Source organism: Trachemys scripta, chromosome 8 (genome assembly GCF_013100865.1).
Source record: "Trachemys scripta elegans isolate TJP31775 chromosome 8, CAS_Tse_1.0, whole genome shotgun sequence".
In the NCBI taxonomy this organism is placed as follows: domain Eukaryota; kingdom Metazoa; phylum Chordata; order Testudines; family Emydidae; genus Trachemys; species Trachemys scripta.
This window is the reverse complement of record NC_048305.1, coordinates 83,543,454-83,563,481: the sequence shown is the minus strand read 5'-3', so window position 1 is coordinate 83,563,481 and position 20,028 is coordinate 83,543,454. Positions and strand designations below refer to the sequence as shown.

At 39.6% G+C, this 20,028-nt stretch overlaps 1 protein-coding gene across 3 annotated transcripts in view; it reads right to left on the bottom strand.

Annotated features, from left to right (window-relative positions):
* ADGRL4 (adhesion G protein-coupled receptor L4) overlaps positions 1 to 20,028 on the bottom strand; it is a 98,617-nt gene that overhangs the window by 32,379 nt on the left and 46,210 nt on the right. For all 3 annotated transcript variants that reach the window (XM_034778738.1, XM_034778739.1, XM_034778740.1), the window contains exons 3-7: positions 10,856 to 11,008; positions 4,115 to 4,270; positions 3,191 to 3,261; positions 901 to 1,080; positions 627 to 810 (exon numbers count right to left, since the gene is read on the bottom strand). In XM_034778738.1, the coding sequence (XP_034634629.1) occupies positions 627 to 810; positions 901 to 1,080; positions 3,191 to 3,261; positions 4,115 to 4,270; positions 10,856 to 11,008 (744 nt within the window). The remainder of the gene's footprint in view (positions 1 to 626; positions 811 to 900; positions 1,081 to 3,190; positions 3,262 to 4,114; positions 4,271 to 10,855; positions 11,009 to 20,028) is intronic.

Genomic DNA, 20,028 nt, shown 5'->3' with positions numbered 1-20,028 from the left:
TAACACAGAAGACAAGCAACTTATACATGGAGGGAGATACTGGGAAGTCAAGTTGAGATCTTCCCCAATATCCTTATCTGAACTTTCTTGAAATTCAAAACACAGCTGTGCCATCACCAGCACAGGGCTGGGCCTTCAAGGCACAGACTAGTTATTTATATTGCTTTTACTGAATCAAAAATAAAACAAAATGCGGCTTGTAGAGTTCTGCTAGCAACTCTAATTTTCATTCTGTTGGCATTTTTAATGCATCTGTTCAAGATGTACAGTGATTTGCTAAAAGCAGTGTGATGACTGCCACTTTGGTGATGAGTGAAGTTTGAACTGGAAAACATTCAGAGCGGAAAGCATAACCCTCTACATCATCCCTCTAAGAACCAAGCTAGATCCTCAGCTGGTGCACCCGGTCTTACCTTCATTGAAATCAATATAGTTAGCTGATTTACATTAGCCGAGGATCTGGCCCAAAATCTGTAGGTGTTTTTTGGTTGCTCATTCAAACTCTTAAAACCCCAAATCTGTGGGTTTTACATAACACTACTTTAATCTCAACAATTTATACTGAAAAAATTTCACAGTGTAATTCACCTCTAAAGTATCACTTACATTAATTTTCTTTTTCTTACCCATTTCACTTGCATTAATATCTAGCTGTGTTGTCTTTTTGAAGTTCTGTGACATGAGCAGCATTGCCTGTTCCGCAGCATGCATCAGCTTAGTGAGACTTGTTCTCCTGTTATCTGTAGGGAGTGCTTCCCAAACTGTAATTTTATCCTTTTGAACAAAATTGTTCACGGTGTTAACAAAAACCTGTCAGTATAAAAATATTTTTTAAGCACAAAAGCCTTATGCTATTTATAAAAGAAAAAAAAAATACAACAGTAATGCTCAAGCACTTACATTAATAGTCACATTAGTAAGTGCTTCCTTGTCAGAAATTGTGTTATTCATGGTACTTAGTGATGGGTAAGATATAGATAATGCTTCCACATATGAAATCATATCTACAGGTGAAAGTTGTCCCACAGTGTTCCTATTGAATTCTTGCAGGAAAGCCAAGGGTTCTTTTATAGTCCTAATCTGAAAGAAACAGGAAATCAGTATACTTAGGAGATTCCACTGGCAATTCAACCAGCAAAGCAACCACTGATGACTTTTTAGGAATATAAGAGTTGCACAAATGATGGGGAAATAAATTAATGATTTCTGTGAATTAGTGAATAAGGGCTGGTTTCTACACACAAACAGGGGCACAGCCAGGGACGGCTCTATGTTTTTTGCCGCCCCAAGCACGGCAGGCAGGCGGCTTTCGGCGGTGTGCCGTCACGCGGATTCGGTGGCATGCTTGTGGGAGGTCCGCCAGTGCCGCGCCATTGGTGTCCCCGCCGCTGAATTGCCGCCGAAGCTGCGGGACCGGCGGACCTCCCGCAGGCATGCCACCGAAAGCCACCTGCCTGCCACCCTCACAGCAACTGGCAGGCCGCCCCCCGTGGCTTGCCGCCCCAGGCACGCGCTTGCTGCGCTGGTGCCTGGAGCCGCCCCTGGGCACAGCAGGTCAGTGGGTCTACTTATGGAGCTACTCCAATTGAGTAGGCAAGCCAGAATTTGACCAGGCAAATAGACATCATAAAAGTATAATACATATCCAGCATACTGTTTTAATTTATTTTGACCAGTACAACTCAGTTTTATTTAGCATAATGCTCCATTATGTTCTAGTAAACATTTTGTTGCATATTTTGTAAAAATAATTAAATCTTAGTAGTATGGCAACTTACCTACAGCCTCTTCTGTTAAATCTTTGCTGAGAGGTGGAAACAGATGGCCAGTTTTTTAAAAAATGAGGACTATAAAGCACACAGATTACCAAAATTCTATTGCAATCTTAATCTTCACTGCTAAGAGTTGAAAACTATTAAATAACTTCCCTACTGAAAATATTAATATAAAGTAATTAGATGGAAATGTTTGTACAAAAATGTTTATATTAATAATGGGCTGAGAAGATTGAGATCTGGATCTGTATTAGGTTTAGGCTAGGGTTCAGAATTCAGTGTCATGGCTGAATCAGAGAAGGGTTTCAGATTTTCTGGCATTGAAATCCAACGAGATTTCATCCCTATATAGTAGAAACATAATGAGATCATCCAATTTGGTGAGATTCCTGTGATCTCAAAGGTGAATATCCCATGAGATAGTGCTCTCATGAGATCCGGACTTTATCTTTGGTTGCATTCTAATGGAACTGGAAAACAGGCCTCTTTCTGTTTTTGATCTAACTCAGAATCAAAACTACACGGGTAGGTTCAGATCCAAGGACTCAAATTTAAAGCAATCATTTTTCTTCCAAATTTAGATTCAAGGTTTTGACCCAACCCTAGTTTAAATACAGGTTTAAAAACAGACAGTCATTCGGTTTTAAGTTCAGATGTTGTACTTATCCTGTCTTCTCTACTTAATTTACAGTAAGCATGTTAATATAATGTATACCTTAAAATAGAAGAAATCAAACCTCTTATGTTAAAAGACTGGGTTCTTTTAAATCTGATCATTGAGGCAAACTGCTTGAGATAAAAAGCAAACCCCCACTGTGGTGATTCACTAAGTCAAATCAGAAACCGATAGTCTTGTGGACTCACCGGTTTATTTAATTTGCTGTTTGAAATTTATGCTACTGGGGAAAAAATCTGGTTCCCCAATTCTTTCACATGCAGCCTAACACACGATGTTTTGAAGGAGAGAAAAATATTGGTACCCAAGTGTATTATTGCTCTATTTTATATTTTGTCACTTGCCTTCACTGCCTCTATAAATTATCTTTCTAGGTTTCCTTCAGAACAAACAAATAGCTGCACATAATTAAATGTAGAAAGGTGTAATTTCAAGAACTTGCCATTCAGAAACTGTTGAGTGATTACCACACTTCTGAATTCTATGCACAACATGATTTAGTTCACTGGAGACACAAACAAAACAAAGCTTGCAGGCAAATTAACACTGCTATTCAAATACATAACCATTTCAAATAAGCTGGAAGTATTAAAAAGACTTCTATATATATGCTTACATTCAACTATATCTTCAGCCATTTGTTAAAAGTGCCTCAATAGATATTATAATCGAAATAACAGTTTTAAAAGAGAAACAATAAAAGAATTTGCAAATTAATCTATAAACCATTGCTACTTACTTCAGCTAAGGTTTCAGTAATATTTTCAGTTATACAGTCATTATGTAACTTGCACTTTGCCTTTGGATTTTCTGTAGAAATTAAAAAGAAGACTAATCAATTACAGTAACAGTTCTTGCATAAGAAAACCCAAACCTCTACAGTATTTGAAACTTGTGCCTACATATGGATCATTCACAAGCATAAACTATTAAGACCTGATTCTGACCTCACTTACTGGGTTTACACTGGTATAAAGGCACCAAACCACATTCTCTGCTGGTTTAAATGGGAACAGCTCCATTTACTTCAGTGGAGTTTTGCTAATTTACACCAGCAGAAAATTTGACCCATTGACTTGCTGGTCTGCACTGGGGGGAGGAGGGGGAGGAGATCTATTCAAGATACACAACTTCAGCTACGCAAATAGCGTAGCTGAAGTCGAAGTATCTTGGATCGAATTACCTGGGGTCCACATGGCGCGGGATCGACGGCTGTGGCTCCGCCGTCGACTGCGCTACCGCCGCTCACTCTGGTGGAGTTCCAGAGTCAACGGTGAGCGCATTCGGGGATCGATATATCATGTCTTAACGAGACGCGATATATCGATCCTGGATAAATCGATTGCTACCCGCCGATACAGTGGGTAGTGAAGACGTACCCACTGTTTACACTGGTATGAGTGAGAGAAGAAATCGGGCTTATACAGCTTAGAATACACCGCAGCACAATGTCAGGTTGGGTCTTCAGATTTCATCACATTGTTCAGTACAAATACATTTCTAAGAGCACATCTCAATGATATTCTTAGAAAATATAGGTGTGAGTGCCTTGCCTCTTTTTCATGTCTGGCTGATTAATCTAACTGAAGATAAAGAGACACTGGTGGGTTTCTCAGAAGATGTAGTTCTATAATAACACATAAACCTTTATAATATCATTTACCTTGGCAGGAAGTGCCATCATTTGGCTTAAACTGTAATTTTCCTGTGGATGGTTGATAACCTTCCTTACAGGAGCAGTTATATCCTCCATATACATTTTCACATTTCGCATGATCTCCACAGGCAATGGTTACTGCTTCATTGCACTCATCTATATCTGCAAATATCGTGAGAAATTGAATTTTTTATTAAGTATTTAAAGACTAACACCTTGCTGCCTTGTTGATAAGTTATGCATAAAGCAATTTCACATCAACATTTCACAAAATACTATTTAAAGAAAAGAATAGCAAAGAGCTAACAAAGCCAAATTTAATGGCAAACACATCTGCTAATTATATCACTTAGGGTTTGGAACAATAAAGCACAATTAAGCATCTTTTTAACATTAAAAATATTCTTCAATGAGAGACTGCTGATTTTTTGCACAGCTATAACAACTCTATGTTCATTGAAAAAGCCTTCTATTTGTACATATATTTTTCATGTTTTAAAAGTGAGTTTAAACGTTAATTCAACAATATCAAAATACTAGACTATGTATGATGAAAATAATCTGAAACCTAATTTTTCTACATATTATACTAAAATAGATTGTACTACCTTAGAGGAAACTGGTATACACAGCCTTTTAATTTAAAATCAATGCTTTATTATTTTAGTATTTAAAGGATCAATTTGCCTGTCTGGTTAATCTGATATTTAAGTCAAAGGCTCTTCAAAGTGCTTGACTTGTCTATTTTATCCACATTTAAACTTAATTTCCCTAAAATTGATGATGCCTTCCTAATTAATTTGGGTAGGTAAGTTCAGTAATTCAATTGACTGAGTGAGAGTGGGTCTGAGAATTAAACGGATGAATTGTGGGAAGGAAATCTGTGAACTGATGGATTTGGAAAGGCAGGGCAAAAACTGATTTGATGGATGGGAAAGCGGGTCTTGCATTATATCGACTGACTGGGGATAGCGACCAAATAATTCAGCTGATACACTGAGTCTTGAAACTATACTGACTAATTGTGAGCAGTGGGGTAGGGGTCTGAGAAATTATGTACTGGGGGAGGAGGGAAGAACTGAACAGGCTGGAAAGAGGAAGGACCGAAAAAAGAATTGATTAATTTGTAGAGAGAAGCCAATACATGTATAGATTTAGAAGAGAAGGGGCTGAGAATTGAACTGAAGGATTGTGGAGGTGGAAAATAGAACTGATGATCTGGGAAAGAGGCCGAAATTAAATTGGTGAATTGGGGATTACTGAATACATTGGGTAGAGGTTGGGGGAAAAACAACTGGAGATCTGCTTGCGGGAGGGTGCAAACACTTATGAATCGATGGAGGGGCTCATGCTGATAAGAGGGGCTCAGGAGAGAACAAGTTGAGAATGGATGCGGGGACTACAAAATAGTCTTTTAGTTTTGAGGAACTGATAATTGGTTTTCAGTGCTGGCACTGTTTAGATTAGAGAGTGGATTTCTGGTGACAATGATTCTGTGAGGCAGAGAATGTGTGAGGCCAAAATGGGTAAGAAAAAGAAGAATGAATAGATTTGGCACAGAAAGGGGAGAGTACGGATTAGGAGGAGCGGGAATACATCTGTCAAAAGTAGATGTTAGAACATAATTTGCCAATGGCAAGCATGTCTGGTTAAAAGAAGTCAGATAAATGCTTTAAAAAAATCTTATGTGCACGGAATTGTACATGGCATTTGAACATTTAATGGAGGAGTCTAAGAACCATCTCGCCCCACATTTTTTTATTGCTTTGTCTGCAGTCCCCCACAACCTCCGATCGTCTACTGGTTTAGACTGAGGCCTTCCTAGACAATTACAGCTTGCCATAATCACACTGGAAGGCACTAAGAGGTATCTTGAAAGATCAAGGGTGAGGCTAAGTTGCTGACATCTGTATTATGCTGATAATTCGTTTTGATACTTAATTAACAAATATTGAGTCATTTGATTTCAGCATATGGGCTTTTGCATTATTTATATCTGAATGGTTTTTATGACCTGCCTGCTGAGGTGGCAACCATGTCAAATCTCAGTGGATTGATAAAAGTGAGGAAAACAAAAAGAGAAGTACCATGTGAGATATTGCCACACAAAGGGTAAATCATAATTAAATGCTGTCATTTGAAGGCATGGGGCCAAAGACACTAGTCCTGGCATTTAAATAATCCATTCACATCAATTAATTGTATGGCTCTTTTCTGGAGCATGTAAATGTCACTCAGTGTCCCGCTATGTGACTCAGTGTAACATAGATGCACTTGGATTAAATTGAAGTGCCAAGGGTGAGAAAACAATGACAACACCAGTCTGCATAAGGGCTCCATAGATGAGCCTCATCTCCAGGGATTTTCTTGGCCTTCTCAGCTATGTAGAGAAGGATGTGTAAGTCTTAACAAGATCTCCAGCATGCAGCTCATTGTGAAATATCAATAAATGACAAACTTCACAACAACCCGAAATGCCTGATTTGAATCTATTAATAGTTTGATTTATAACAACACTTATAAAGTTGGTATTAAAATCAATAGATGACTAATAGCAACTTTCCTTTCCTAAAAATTATACCTCCTAGAGACGTGCATAAATAATTGAATATATTCCAGATCATCATTGCTAAGTATCAGGTTGCTATGTCACTTACCATTACAAAAGTTTTTCCAGGTTATTATACTTGTCTTGGAACATATGCTAATTTGTTTTTCATAAACCCAAATAATTTATTTGTAATTATCAGGTATTTATACAAATTACCTTTCTTTTCATACTGTTGTCACATATTAATTGTAATGGAGACCTTAATGAGGAGGCAGGATTATCAAAACAGAAGTGGAAGTTCATGGACATGACAGGCAACAAAAATGCTAAGGACATACAAACCGACTGAGGAGTATATACAAATAGTTTATCTGCAGCTGAGTTGTCTATACAGAATTGATTTATATGAATCCTAGCTAATTCAGTGTTTGCTGGAGAAAATATTTACTGGAGTAGATAATTAAAAGGTACTGATCATCTTCCTGTTCTTTTTAAACAAATATGATTTGCAGGTGCCGTCAACAATTTTACTACCACTTCAAGGTAGATTGCATGTTACTTTTAAATAGTTTAACAGTGTCAGTTTACATTTTCTTCTGTACTTTTTGCAGGGCTTTGGGGGTCATTCTATTTTAGATGAATATGCAACTTTAGACCACACAGGAAACAACAGCTTGTCAATGCTTTTAGAAAGTGATCCATTTCCACCTGAGGTTTGTAGCTCGGAGCCCATTCAGTCTCCCATTACCTACAATAGGAGCAAGTTTGGGCCCCAAAAGCCCAGTCTTACGACTCTAACTCACATGAGTAGTCTTTAGTGAGAAGATTCATGAGTGGATGGTTGAAGGCCTGGGCCCTTTAATGAGAAGGCCAATTGCCACGGCTCAGCAAGGAACCCTGCCTTTCAGAAAATATTCAAAATAAACCCTGGAAGTGAGCTTTGAAGCCTTTATAATAGCTCTGATCAGAAAGAAATATTAAAGCAAAACCCCCCAAAATAACACCACCAACCCCATTTAACTTGTATGAAAAGAGATGTATAACTTTTTATTATATTTCTGCTTTTTTGTCACTGCTCATTTACTACAGCAGGCAAGATCATTCCAATTAATATAAAGGTAGTGAGAATGGTTATGTTCAGTCTTGCCAATTATGGGATCATAGCTATTTTTCTTTGATTCTTCATCAGCCAGTCAAGACAGCTTGATGTCTACATTATAAATGATGCGTATTAGTAGCTTGCAAGGTATTGAAACGTCCACTGCTAAAGGACCAGATGTTCCTTTTGGCTTTTCACTGTGGAGAGAAGCAATGTACACAAAGTGGATTCCAAATTGTCCTAAGAAGGGCATATGCAAAGAGATAACAGCTATGTGGCATAATAACATATCCCCACACAAACGGCACTCCAAAGTGCTATGAGGGAGAAAGGGTTAATGGCCAATCAGCTGGGGGAAAAGTCAGGACCCGAATGCAGTAGCGTATGTTTGGAAGAATGGTGCAGCTTCTTCCAGAAATTGTGATGCAGAGATGTCAAATTCATTCTGGACAGAAACAAATTCTATTTTTGACCCCTTGGGCTGGGGTTACAATTTAGGGCTCCATTCCCCTTTGACCCACAGCAGAACTAATATACAAAGATCAAGGGTGGAAAATGGCTTTTATGTAGTAAATAAGCTTATAATTATTATTTAACTTATATTGAGCATCAGAAGCAGGAAAATATCCTCACCTTCAGGACCACCACTATTTCTACTTTGTGGTTTTTTTCATTCCCTATTCTCCTTTCTCAATTTCACTGTCCCCTGTCCTTATGACTCTCCTCCTTTCTTCCCTGTGTTTTTCCTTCTCTACAGCAACCTCCAGTTTTTCTTCTCCCTGTGGGTGTAATCATCACCCCATTCCCTAATCTATCTGATATCATGATCAGCCATGAAAAACTTATCACTTACATGTAAAGTGTCATCATTAGATATGAGAGTTAACAGCCCAATTAGATTAATGTGGGGGAACTGCCATCTCCCAGAACCAGTGTTTTCGGCTGTCTTTAGACCCAGGAAGACAACATTGCATCGGTTATGCTTGCTTCACATTTGAAAGGTTAACATGACATCTCAGAGGGACAGAAACTTTGTGTTTGTTTGTTTAAAGAAAGCTTAGATTGTGCAAATTCAGAATGTGTCTTGGGGCCACATAAATCATCAAGTGGGCTGACAGCACTGTCCTAGTGCAAATTAAGCAGCTCTGAGTTGTACAGCATAGCCAACACTCCTATTATAATACTGATGCCCCCTCCAGACATATGGCACTGCCTGCCACCTAGGTACTCCACCAGGGTGCTATTGTCTGTGTGTAGAAGACATGTCTGAGACCTCTCCCACATGTAGATGATCCATGGGTTACAACGTAATCCTCTATGGCTTCCTTGATAAACTGCAAAACTGACTTTATTTATTTTGTACCTGTATTTAATGAGATAATATGCCACGAGGTTATTTTTTGTTTTGGAACATGTCAGCTCCATCCACACTGATTTGCACAAAAGAAGAGGAAAGCTGACAATGAGGGACCACTAGAGGATGACAGTAGAATGTCTGCACTCTGAACAGCAGGGAAAAAAGTTTATTATTAATTTATAATACCTTAGGCATGGAACAGGACCCCATTGTGTTAGGTGGTATACAATCACAGAACAAAGAGATAGTCCTTGCCCCATCTAGATACTTACAATCTAGGATACGTCTGCTTTGACATCAGGGACTTCAGCACGTGTAGGCATATCCAAGCTAGCTTGGGATCTAGCTAGCTCGAATCATAACAGTGAAGCTGCAGCAGCACAGGTGGCAGCACGGATTAGCCTCTTGAGTACATAGCTAGCTAGACCAATGCTAGCTCAGGTATGTCTACCCGTGCTTCAGTCACACCTATGGCTGCAGTGTAGACATAATCTTAGTACAAGAAAAGAGACAAGGGATGGATATAGACAGACAAACGTAATAATAAAAGTAATCTCTCTCAATTGGCAAAAAAGTAAAGCAAAACTAGGAACATTCAAGTGAAACAACTTTGAAGACAAGACTTCTGAAGCTTATAGTAAAAATCAAGACATCTTCTAGAAATAGGTAATTTTTATAGCTAATTGTCCTCACAACATGAATCCCAGTTTACTAAAATTGCTGTGAATCTGTTCTCAAAATTAAATGGAAACATGGTATCAGGATGTGAGGAACATCAATGAAAGTTTGACTAGATCACTCTCTGCCTAATATGTCACTATTTTGCTTATATTTGGAATGGTAAGAAAAAGACAGAGATTGTCAGGACTGCCCAGCTTTGGAGAGAGATATCTGGAAATAGATATAATCAGTCCAAAGATGATATACCTGTGTAAAGAGGCAACGGATTTATTGCTTGTTTTCCCATTCCCCAAAGAGTATCACAGCACACAAAGAAAATTACCAAAGGATTGAAAAAAGAGAAATAGTTACAATTCTTCCAATGAAGGGCAATCCTTAAGGACTGCACAATTGTTCAGAAATAATATTTTCACAGAGAATATTTCTGTCTTGTAATCCTAAACGTGATCCATCAAACTGCTACACAGGCAGAAACTGAAGGACTGCACAGAGGGTAGGTAGCTACTCATTCTACTCATTACCTTAAACCAGAACTGAAAAGAAGAATTAGTGAGGGATGAAGGGAATTTTGGAATATTGGCCAGAGTCTGGTGCTGAGGTGTAAGCAAACTGAACGTGGCTGGAACAAACCCTAAAGGCCATTCTGCTGGTCCAGGATTAGTGGATTGCCTTGAATTCTGACCAAATCCCATCTGACCCCTGCCAGGCCCATTGTGTTGGCAGAGCCAGGAGAAGGTGGTATAAGATGGAAAGAATGTGGGCCACCATTTGGCCTTAGATCTGTATTCCTATATAAAGCTACTGCATTCGGGTTAAACCCTGAAGTTCTGTTGAGGTCAATGGGACTTTTGTTGAGTAAAGATTATAGGAAGCAGAATTCTGTTATTGAGACATAGGGGCTTGAACTGGAATACCAGGTCTGTGAATTGTGGGAAGCTCTCATTCAAATTGCACAGATCAGGGCACCTGAATTTCTTTTACTGGATTTCTCTAATTAACAGGACGCATAAGAAATAAGTGACAAATTAAAGCTACCTGGATGACATTATAGTAACTTACCCACACAAAAGGTTCCATCATTAGTTACAAACTTCTCTTGACCACTGCTCGATCTGAAACCAGTTGCACACATGCAGTAATAACTCCCCACAGTATTGGTACAGTTGGCGTTTTCTCCACAAGGTTGTGTAGCATTTTCACATTCGTTATCATCTGTCAAGAGACAAATTACATAAAAATAATTTTCATTTGCCAGTTTAACAAAATAATGGTTTAATCAGGACTCCAGTATTTTTTATTTATAGATGTTGAGATTAACATGCTGATTATTTGTTTAACACTGGCCTCACCAATGCCAAGGACTTAATCATGCTCAAAGCCACATAGGTATCCAAAGTAAAACTTTCCACTACATGCATCTGACAAAGTGGGTATTCACCCACGAAAGCTTATGCACCAATATGTCTGTTAGTCTATAAGGTGCCACAGGACTCTGTTGCTTTTTACAAAGGAAAACCAGCTCTGTATTAGAGGAGAACAGAAATGCATGTACTAAACTGATGTTCTACCAGGAATCCCCACTTCCAAATCACATATCAGGTCAGATACGCTCATGTTTGTCTGATCTCCAAATAGAGACCTGGTGTGATGTCATGGGTCTCAAACCCAGGCCTGAGAGTGCCCAGACAACTGTCGCATTTTCATCTCCACCCAATGTCTGCTGAAGCCTGGTGGGTTGAGGAGCTAATATAACTACAGCCTCAGCCGAGGCACCACCCACAGGAGCCTGGATTGGAGGATCGCCAAACTCCACGTAAGCCAGAAGGAGGCCTAGGAAGTTGTCTGAGCAACTAGGTAATTCCCTGTTGCTGCTGCGTTGGATCCTGCTTGTGCCTGCTTCCTTCATTCTGCACCCAACCCTGTTCCTGATTCCTTCTTTGCTCCTGGCTTCTCCCTGCCTTTGTTCCTGCTCACCACTGTGCTCCTGTTCTGTGCCTGATCCCTGCCTCTCTTCCAGTTCCTGTCATTTTGCCTCACTTCAGTTACCAGTCCCAGCGCTGACCCTGGGCTCTGGCAATTGGCTCTGGTGCTGACCCTTGACTTTATCTGCTGACCTGGACACCTGCTGTACCCACTAGACCTGACTTCTGCTCTGACCTTCAGACAATTGTCCCAGTCCTTAACATGTGGATGGTGTCCTGAGATCCACACGTGGAGGATGGGCCATGGGCAGGTGCACAGATATACAGTATATTGTTCTCCACTTCCATCCTTCTAGAGATTTTTTGGAAAAGAATGCATTATTTTTGCTCTGGAGCCTCCTCTCCTTAGGGTCCCTGGGACAGCTAATGCCAAAGAGAAGAGCGCTTCTGCCAAGGGCAAGAAAACGGACCTAGATAACCTTAATCTCCCACAAATTTTGGGGGATTCACCAACTATAAAGGCAGGCCCAGTGGTATATTTCAGAAGGGGGCCAACCCATGCTCTCATTGGAACAACAGGGACATAACTTCATACGGGTATCTTTCTGAAGATTACCTCTCTAGACACCTTTCCTGTGGGTTTTATCATGGGGGAGAGGGAGGAGAAGAGGAATGATCCAAGTGATTTGGCAAAACATACTAAGAAGCCATAGACTAGCACATTAGTCAAGTGAATCTATACACACAATACAACTATTTCTTCTATTTTCTTCCATGCACATTGCATTCTGGGTGCTCTATCCAATTAAATAATCGTCTGACCAACTTTAGGGAACACTGCAAAACCTTCATCTTCAGTAAAGTCTTTTCATTATAGCAAGAATGACACAACACCGATACCTCCATCCACTCAAATGTTCTCCCCCAAAAAATCCTGAAGCAAAAGAAATAAATTAACCTACCAAGAGCTCCCAGGAACCAAAAAATACTCCAAGCAGAGTTTTTAATCCTAAGAGAGGGAGGCTCTGGCTATTCCCATGAAGTTCACTAGGGACTTTGCTCTTACTTTTATATGGAAGATGCTCAGTGATGGGGAGCAGTATAAAACCCTAAGATATAACTATTAATTGCAGAAGGATATTTATATTAAGAGGCATGGTAGCAGGGGAGAAAAAATGATGGCAAGTGTCGCAAATAAGGTGTTTTCAGACACAGGAGCAAGACTGTGTGAGCAGATAAAGATAATACCAGTGTGCCAAATTTGTTGAGAGAATGGCAACATTTGTAAAGATATAGCAGGAACAAATTTCTGCCTTGTAACTTATTCTGGACCTGTGGAATAGCCCAGGCACAGGGACCTTTTCAGATGCAAAGTTAATAGGAAGCCCTTTCACTACATGTGATTTAACACACCTTTCAGTTAATTCCCAGTGCAAATGCCAACTCGGGAACATCAAATGGATTTACAACATTCTCCAGAGGACTTTGGGTCAATGCTAATGAATGGATTACACTCATTATAACTAATATTGTAATTTAATTTAATAAGGAATCCAAGTGTAAAAGCAATTTGCTAATGTACGTTAACAATATTTATTTTATGGCTTTAGCAGCTGCACTTCTGAGAAAACAATAGAGAAGGGTGTGTGATTTGGCTCTCACTTACAGAACACTGGTGTACCCCCGCATTAACTTCGGTGAAGTAATGGAATTGCATCAGGGAAAAAGTGGTGTAAATGAAATCAGAATCAGAGCCAGGAACTAACAGTTTAAGATATGAATACTTCATGATCAGTGTCCTGCGTCTCACTCCAATGACAAGCATGCTAGAGTACATGCCATAGAAAACTTTAACCTTCAAGCTGTTTTCCTTCAGAACTCACCCTCTTGGGGACAGGGAGTGTGATGATGGAATTGCATGGTGTGTGTGTGTGTTTGGTGATCTTGCTCAGAATGACCCATTATTGTGATGCATACTATCCATTAGAACCCTAGCCTTTCGCGCCGAAAAAATCAGTGTGGCTATGAGTGTGCCATACAAGTTCTACTATTAAGATAGAAAAAATTGGTGTTGGGGCAGGCAATGCCATGATTTCTAGAAAATAAGACACACTGGTTTTGGAAAATGTGGGGTGGAAACCTTAGAAGAACAGAAGTGGGTAAGAAAACTGACTATATGGAGATTTATTCAAGGCCAGGGGGAAATAAAGCTGACTAGACAGAGGTCATAGAATTTTGTGAGTGGAAAAAACAAAAACTCCTGCCTGTATTTTCTAGTGTCTCGGACATAAGAGCTGCAGTCCTGAAAGCCTGGCTGTATTATAGCTCTCAAGTGGCCCAAAGAACACTCTCAAGCAGTATAAACTGACTCATACAGTGGACACCATTAAAATCTTTACAGTTTTGCCTAATTAACTTTCCCGTGGTATTGGCGGCATTCCATATATTTAGGGAGCTCATAAATATTTTAATGGTAATCATTGTATATTAGAAGGATCTCCTGTTCTGGGAATCTTTTCAGATAAGCGCTCCTGCTGCCCCCCACTTTCCTCAGAGGAAACAAGTCTCTTTTTTAATCACCCTACAAGCCTGGCTTGTTTTCATTCATCTGGCCTGATTAGCTAATGAGCACAGAATTTTAGGCTGCTTACACAAAGGCATCACAGGAACTCCTTACAAGGAAGATTATGAAAGCTAACTTCCCAGATCACTTAACGTCAGGTTTACATGGATGCAACTCCATATACATCAATGGTTCTAATCCTGATTTGCTCCCGTGTCACAGACAGCAGAATCAGGCCTGATCTATGTATAATTTGGTTCCACAATGTCTAGGAGGGTCCTAATAACTGTGTACAAACATTTGAAGTATCTCAGTACCAAGGAAAGAGAGAAACTATTTAGTATTGAACCTACAAGTGCTGACGTGATGCACAGCAGGAAGCAAATGGCTATTGCTTTCTAGCACTATCTGTAAATGCAGGCTATAACTATGTACAAGTGTGCACAGAAGTAAGTCTCAAGTCTCTTGTATGGTTCCTCTTTTACTCTGCAGTAACGGTGCAGGTAAAATAAAGGGTAGGACATAGCAAGACAGAAAATGTGTGTGTCTAATGACATATAGGAGTAAGTGTGAGCTGTAGCATCCTTGAAGACAATGGACTATGCACATACCGTTAAGTGGTTTACTGGACTGGAGCCAGAGTTCTGAGCTCCTTGCAGGATAGAGCTCCTAGACCAGAGGAACTTGGTGGTCACACTGCATTGTTTTCATTAATGCCTGATAAAATTCACCAATTGTTCCCGGTCATGATCATTACCTTTCCCTCATGCTTGCACTGTGCAAGATAAACTTTTCTGATGTGGGACAAGGTATTAGAAATAGGAGTAATAGGAGAAACTATGAGATCTGTTTTGACTGAGGAATAGCCTTTGAAGAGAAATGGTGGATATTCCATCACCTGAGACAATTAAAATAATTGGACAATGCACTAGAAAATGCACATTGCGGATGCAGGCTCTTCTCTAGAGATGTGGAGAGATGCCCTGCAGATGGGGTGGTCATTTAGACTTGTGCAGAGTGGGTGCAAAATGCTACCAAACTCAGAATGGCAGCATTTTACACCATTTTGCATAGCTGTCAACAGTGACACAGGGAGTGCAATAGAGAATTAGGCCAAACGTGACCTTGCCATCTCTAACTTGACCACCAACTCTGCTTTCAGAAACAACAAGGCTTGTCATAATCTAGATTGGAATGCAAGAAACCTCAAAGTCATCTGAGATGAAACCTAGCAATTTACATGTCAAACACAAGCAAAGTGAGCATCTGAAGTGCTAATATGATATCAATGAAGACTTGACAGTAAACTTTCATTTAGCTTTCCCTACACGCTCAGATTTCATATATATATGACATTTTGAGTAGACCGTGCCAGGGATCTAATTTAGTGGACCAGGTCCTACTCCCATTGAAATTAATGGCAAAAGTATCATTGACATCTGTGGAACAAAGGGGATGCTCACTATGGAAAAAAATTACTGAGTTCCCGCAAGGGACAGAAAGGGGATGTGTTTTCATGAAAAAAGAAATTTCACATAAATGGAAAGTTTGCAGTACTGTCCAGATGGAATTTCTGCTATGCAGTTGATGGAAGGTTGCATCCCATATATCAATGAACAGCAGCAAGGGTGGCCGTTGTCGTATTTAAGTATTCTGCTTGACTTCATAAAAAATATTTATAAACCATTAACAAAACATATTTTTCAATTCTTTTTATAGTCAAGATATTGAGCTACTGTATAAAAAAATCCAGTGTGAAGCCTATGAGTTTAAAGATGTTTTTCCAATTTTTACATAATTTATAATGCTATCAGATTTGTGGTTTACAGGGAATCAGACAAAATCAGGATTTATAGATTAGAAAAATCTCTAACCCCTTCTTAAACAAACTTGTTTAGCAATATGGACAGAAAGGAGGATACCCTAAATGACGAACAGCCATATGAGCCATTTGCTTTGTTGCTGTATAATCTAATTATGACGTGCATGCACAGTAAAGCAACTGCTGGCAAAAGAAACTCATTAAGCATTGCAGGCAATATTTCAGGAATGCAAACTGAAAATCAAGGGAAAGAAATGACACAAGTGAAACAGGTACTTTTTAAAGATTTTTTTTTAAATAACTGATGAAAAATATGAATGACTTTTAGAAACAAGTGTGGTCAAATGACAAGGGTAATTCTTGTGCCTAAATGGAAATGTGGCATTCCAATCTATTTGATATACAAGAGGTTCACAGAATGGCTGATCAGTCTTGAATTCATTTTTTTTAAGCACAGAGTTTTATAATATTTGGAATGCACTCAAATTGTTATAATTAAATATCACAATGGGAGGAAACCATGAATAATTTGTGACTTAGTTACAGGAAATTAGTTTTAAGTAGCCCAAAGACCAAAAAGGACTGTACGTGGGGGTGTGTACGAGTAGGGTGTTTTTTTGTTATAAGTGTAAAATAAAAGTGATTATTCATGCTGGTCTCAAAAATATAAGGATAATGGACATCTGTTTTCAGAGAACACTTTAAATTTTTTGATGCATGGGCATATTTATAGTCAAACAAAAATCAAGTCAGTTATTGGCCAAACTCAATTTCTCTGCTAGTTTCCAGGCTATATATAAAGTTGTTCGAAAAGAATAGGTTTGAGAGACTGATGTGCTTTTACTTGCCCACTGTATTCTGAATTGGGGTGATGTTATTTCTGTATAAACAGTGCATGACATTAGTTCATGAATTAATTATAGGGGCTAATCCAAAAACCACTGATGCCAAATGTATGTCTTTCCATTGACTTCAGCAGGCTGTTTATTGGACCTCCCCACCCCCAACCTTGTAGCTTGTACAGCTACTGGTAAAGAAAATCTATAACTATTTCTTTCAATGCAGTTACAAGAAAGTTTTACATATGGAACATTTCTTATGCATGAACTCTAAATTGTGGGTGAAATACAACTTTTGGCTTAAAATATTCATTTGTGTCTTGATGCCGCCATGTTACTGAAAAATGCATCATTGTGCTATTCAGCACGACTTTAACAATCTCCATCCCCATCCCACTCAACATTTCAGTTTCTCTGGCAATTACCCAATTTTAATGCATGATGGAAATAGGGTGACCAGATGTCCCAATTTTATAGGGACAGTTCCGATTTTGGGGTCTTTTTCTTATATAGGCTTCTATTACTGCCTACCCCCGTCCCGATTTTTCACATTTGCTGTCTGGTCACCCTAGATGGAAACTAAATTACAATCTCCAATATGGATGTGTTGGAACTATTACAGTTACAAAACGATATCACTGGTCCCTGAAGTGCCAACGGTAGTTTAAACGTATGGTTTGATTTGAAATAGCTTTTTCATTTTTTTCTTGAGAGAAAGCACAAACTTTCCTGGCAGTTAGCTGAGCAAAACAACTGCCTTAAAGGATTTCCATTACAAATTAGTGAATCTCCACGATAAACTTTGTTTCAGTGAGAACAATTTGTTAGCCAAGTAGTCTCAGGTTCAGACCTGCCATACTAGATCTTAGCCAGGTAGCAATAGCATTCTTTTTCTTATTAGAAATTTTGAAATCAACCACTTTCATTTAAAAAGAGAGAGAGAGAGAGTTTAACACTTTTGTTCTCCCCCAACTACAAAATATTTCTACAACAAATTCAGCCCTCTTGGACCCACACATAGCAAGCGGCTTGCTAAAATGATGCACTGAGTTTTAAAAAGCAACAACTGAACAAGCACAGTAGCTACTTTCCATAAAGGTAGTTACACATTTGATATTATTATGGTTAATAAGATACTCAGCTCATACTGATGCTAATGTATGTTCACAGCTTTATTGTCAGATTTTCCTCCCTCCCCATATCACCCTGAAAGAAGCAATTAAAACAAAGAATCAGATTGAGCCCCGATTCAGGCCAGCATAAACCAGGTCCCTGGTGGTAAAAAATCTGTCAGGGTGGTTGTGACAGCACAAGCCTGGGGACTAGCGTGAAAACCATCACAGTCTGAAAAATGGACAGCACTGGCTGGGAAGGGAATGTAGCCAAGGTGGCTGGGGAATACACTGATTCATTGCATTCTGCTGTTCTCCTTTGACAGCAGCCTCTACTGCTAGAGCTCCTGAAAAGCCTCTGGGGGAAACTTAAAGCTGACCTTCCCCAACATAACCCCCAAGAGAGAGCAGTGGTTGAAGTGCCTCACTTAACCCCTCAAAAGCAAGGAAATGAAGGCTTCCTGTAAAACAAATTCCAGTGCTACTCACCCTGCTGTGCTTAGTCTGTCTAGAGGTCTCAGAACAGTGGGCGATCTTACATACATTACTCATGTGCTGCAGTACAGTATCTCTACAGTTATAAGAGACTGACCTGAGAATAGCAATACCATTAACAATCCGGCTTTCCTTTCTGCAATATGTTACCATTAATGTTAATTTAGCACAATTTATTTATGATTCTTAAAATATTCAGCATTTAGGTTTGGTCCAAATCAGCAGGAAAGAGCAGATGCTTAGATGAACCATTTGAGACTGCAAAACTGGGCTGGAAAGCTCATTAGGATTAATTATTTTCATAATGGGACTGATTCATCTTTGACCTTCGGTGCCTTTGTGCCAGCTATGCTGGCACGAAGGGAATACACAGCAGCCACACAGCTGCATGGGAAATACCCAGGCCTCTTTCCCGCTGTGCTTTCATGGCTGTACACCTCCTTGCAAGAGTTTGTGGCACTGGAGATGCCCCGGGCATTCTAATAGCATGCTGAGGTCTTTTAGGCATGTGGGTATAATGGTTCCACACCAGTTCCAAACTAACCCTGGGAACCCCTGGAATCAGTGAGGCACAAGTCTGCCTTCTCAGTCCCTGCACCGGGCTCTGCATTGATGCATGGGCAAATTGAGGCCAGTATTTCTTGTGCTTCTAGCTGAACAATGGGACTGCATAGTCCATGTAAACAGACTCTGAGGTCCTGGTTTGAACCATGAAGTGCAAAGCAGCCCCACAAAATGAAAGACAGTGGGGAGGAAAAGGGTTACACTTTTTTGAAACCAAAAAAGCATTCAGCATTGGGTTTATTCAGAGCTTGGGCAAACTTTGGAGAGGTTCTTATGTTACCCCAAAAGCTTTCCTCATTATTGTTTGTAAAATCAGCCATTACAAATTAAATGTGAAATGCATTTATTGTTGGGATAAATGCTAGTGATGAGAAGTGTCATTTGCTTAGCTGCACAGAACAATGCACTTCTCCAATGCTTGTGGAGTATCATGAAAAGAAAATCTATAATTTGTGATCATTCATATGTGGAGAACAGAATAAAAGAAAAAACATCATTAAAATGCTACTCCTTGACTGGAAAGAAAACATTTTCCCTGCAAAGCATCAGCTGGGACTCAAGAAGAAGCAGCAGGTGCTCAGATTAGTCAGGTTAGAGAAGGGAAAGTGAGCATGGGTGTGGGGGGCAGGGAATTCAATCATTTAGGATCCGTGTGAAGTCTGGAACTACTGCGTACAATCTCACTGTTCCCATACAGAGAGGGATGTGTTTATTTAGTAGCGTCCTTGGCACTGTCACTCCTCTTCCCTCAGAAAGTCCCGTGAATGTGTGTGTGGGGAGGAGACGTGTCGCACCCTCCCCACCTTGGTAAGATTCACCAAAAATGTGCATAGGTCTGCAGCACTGCACTGTTGAGGGCGGGGGTATCTCAGGAGCAGCAGTGGACAGGAGAAGACTCGGTAGCCCATCTCCTTT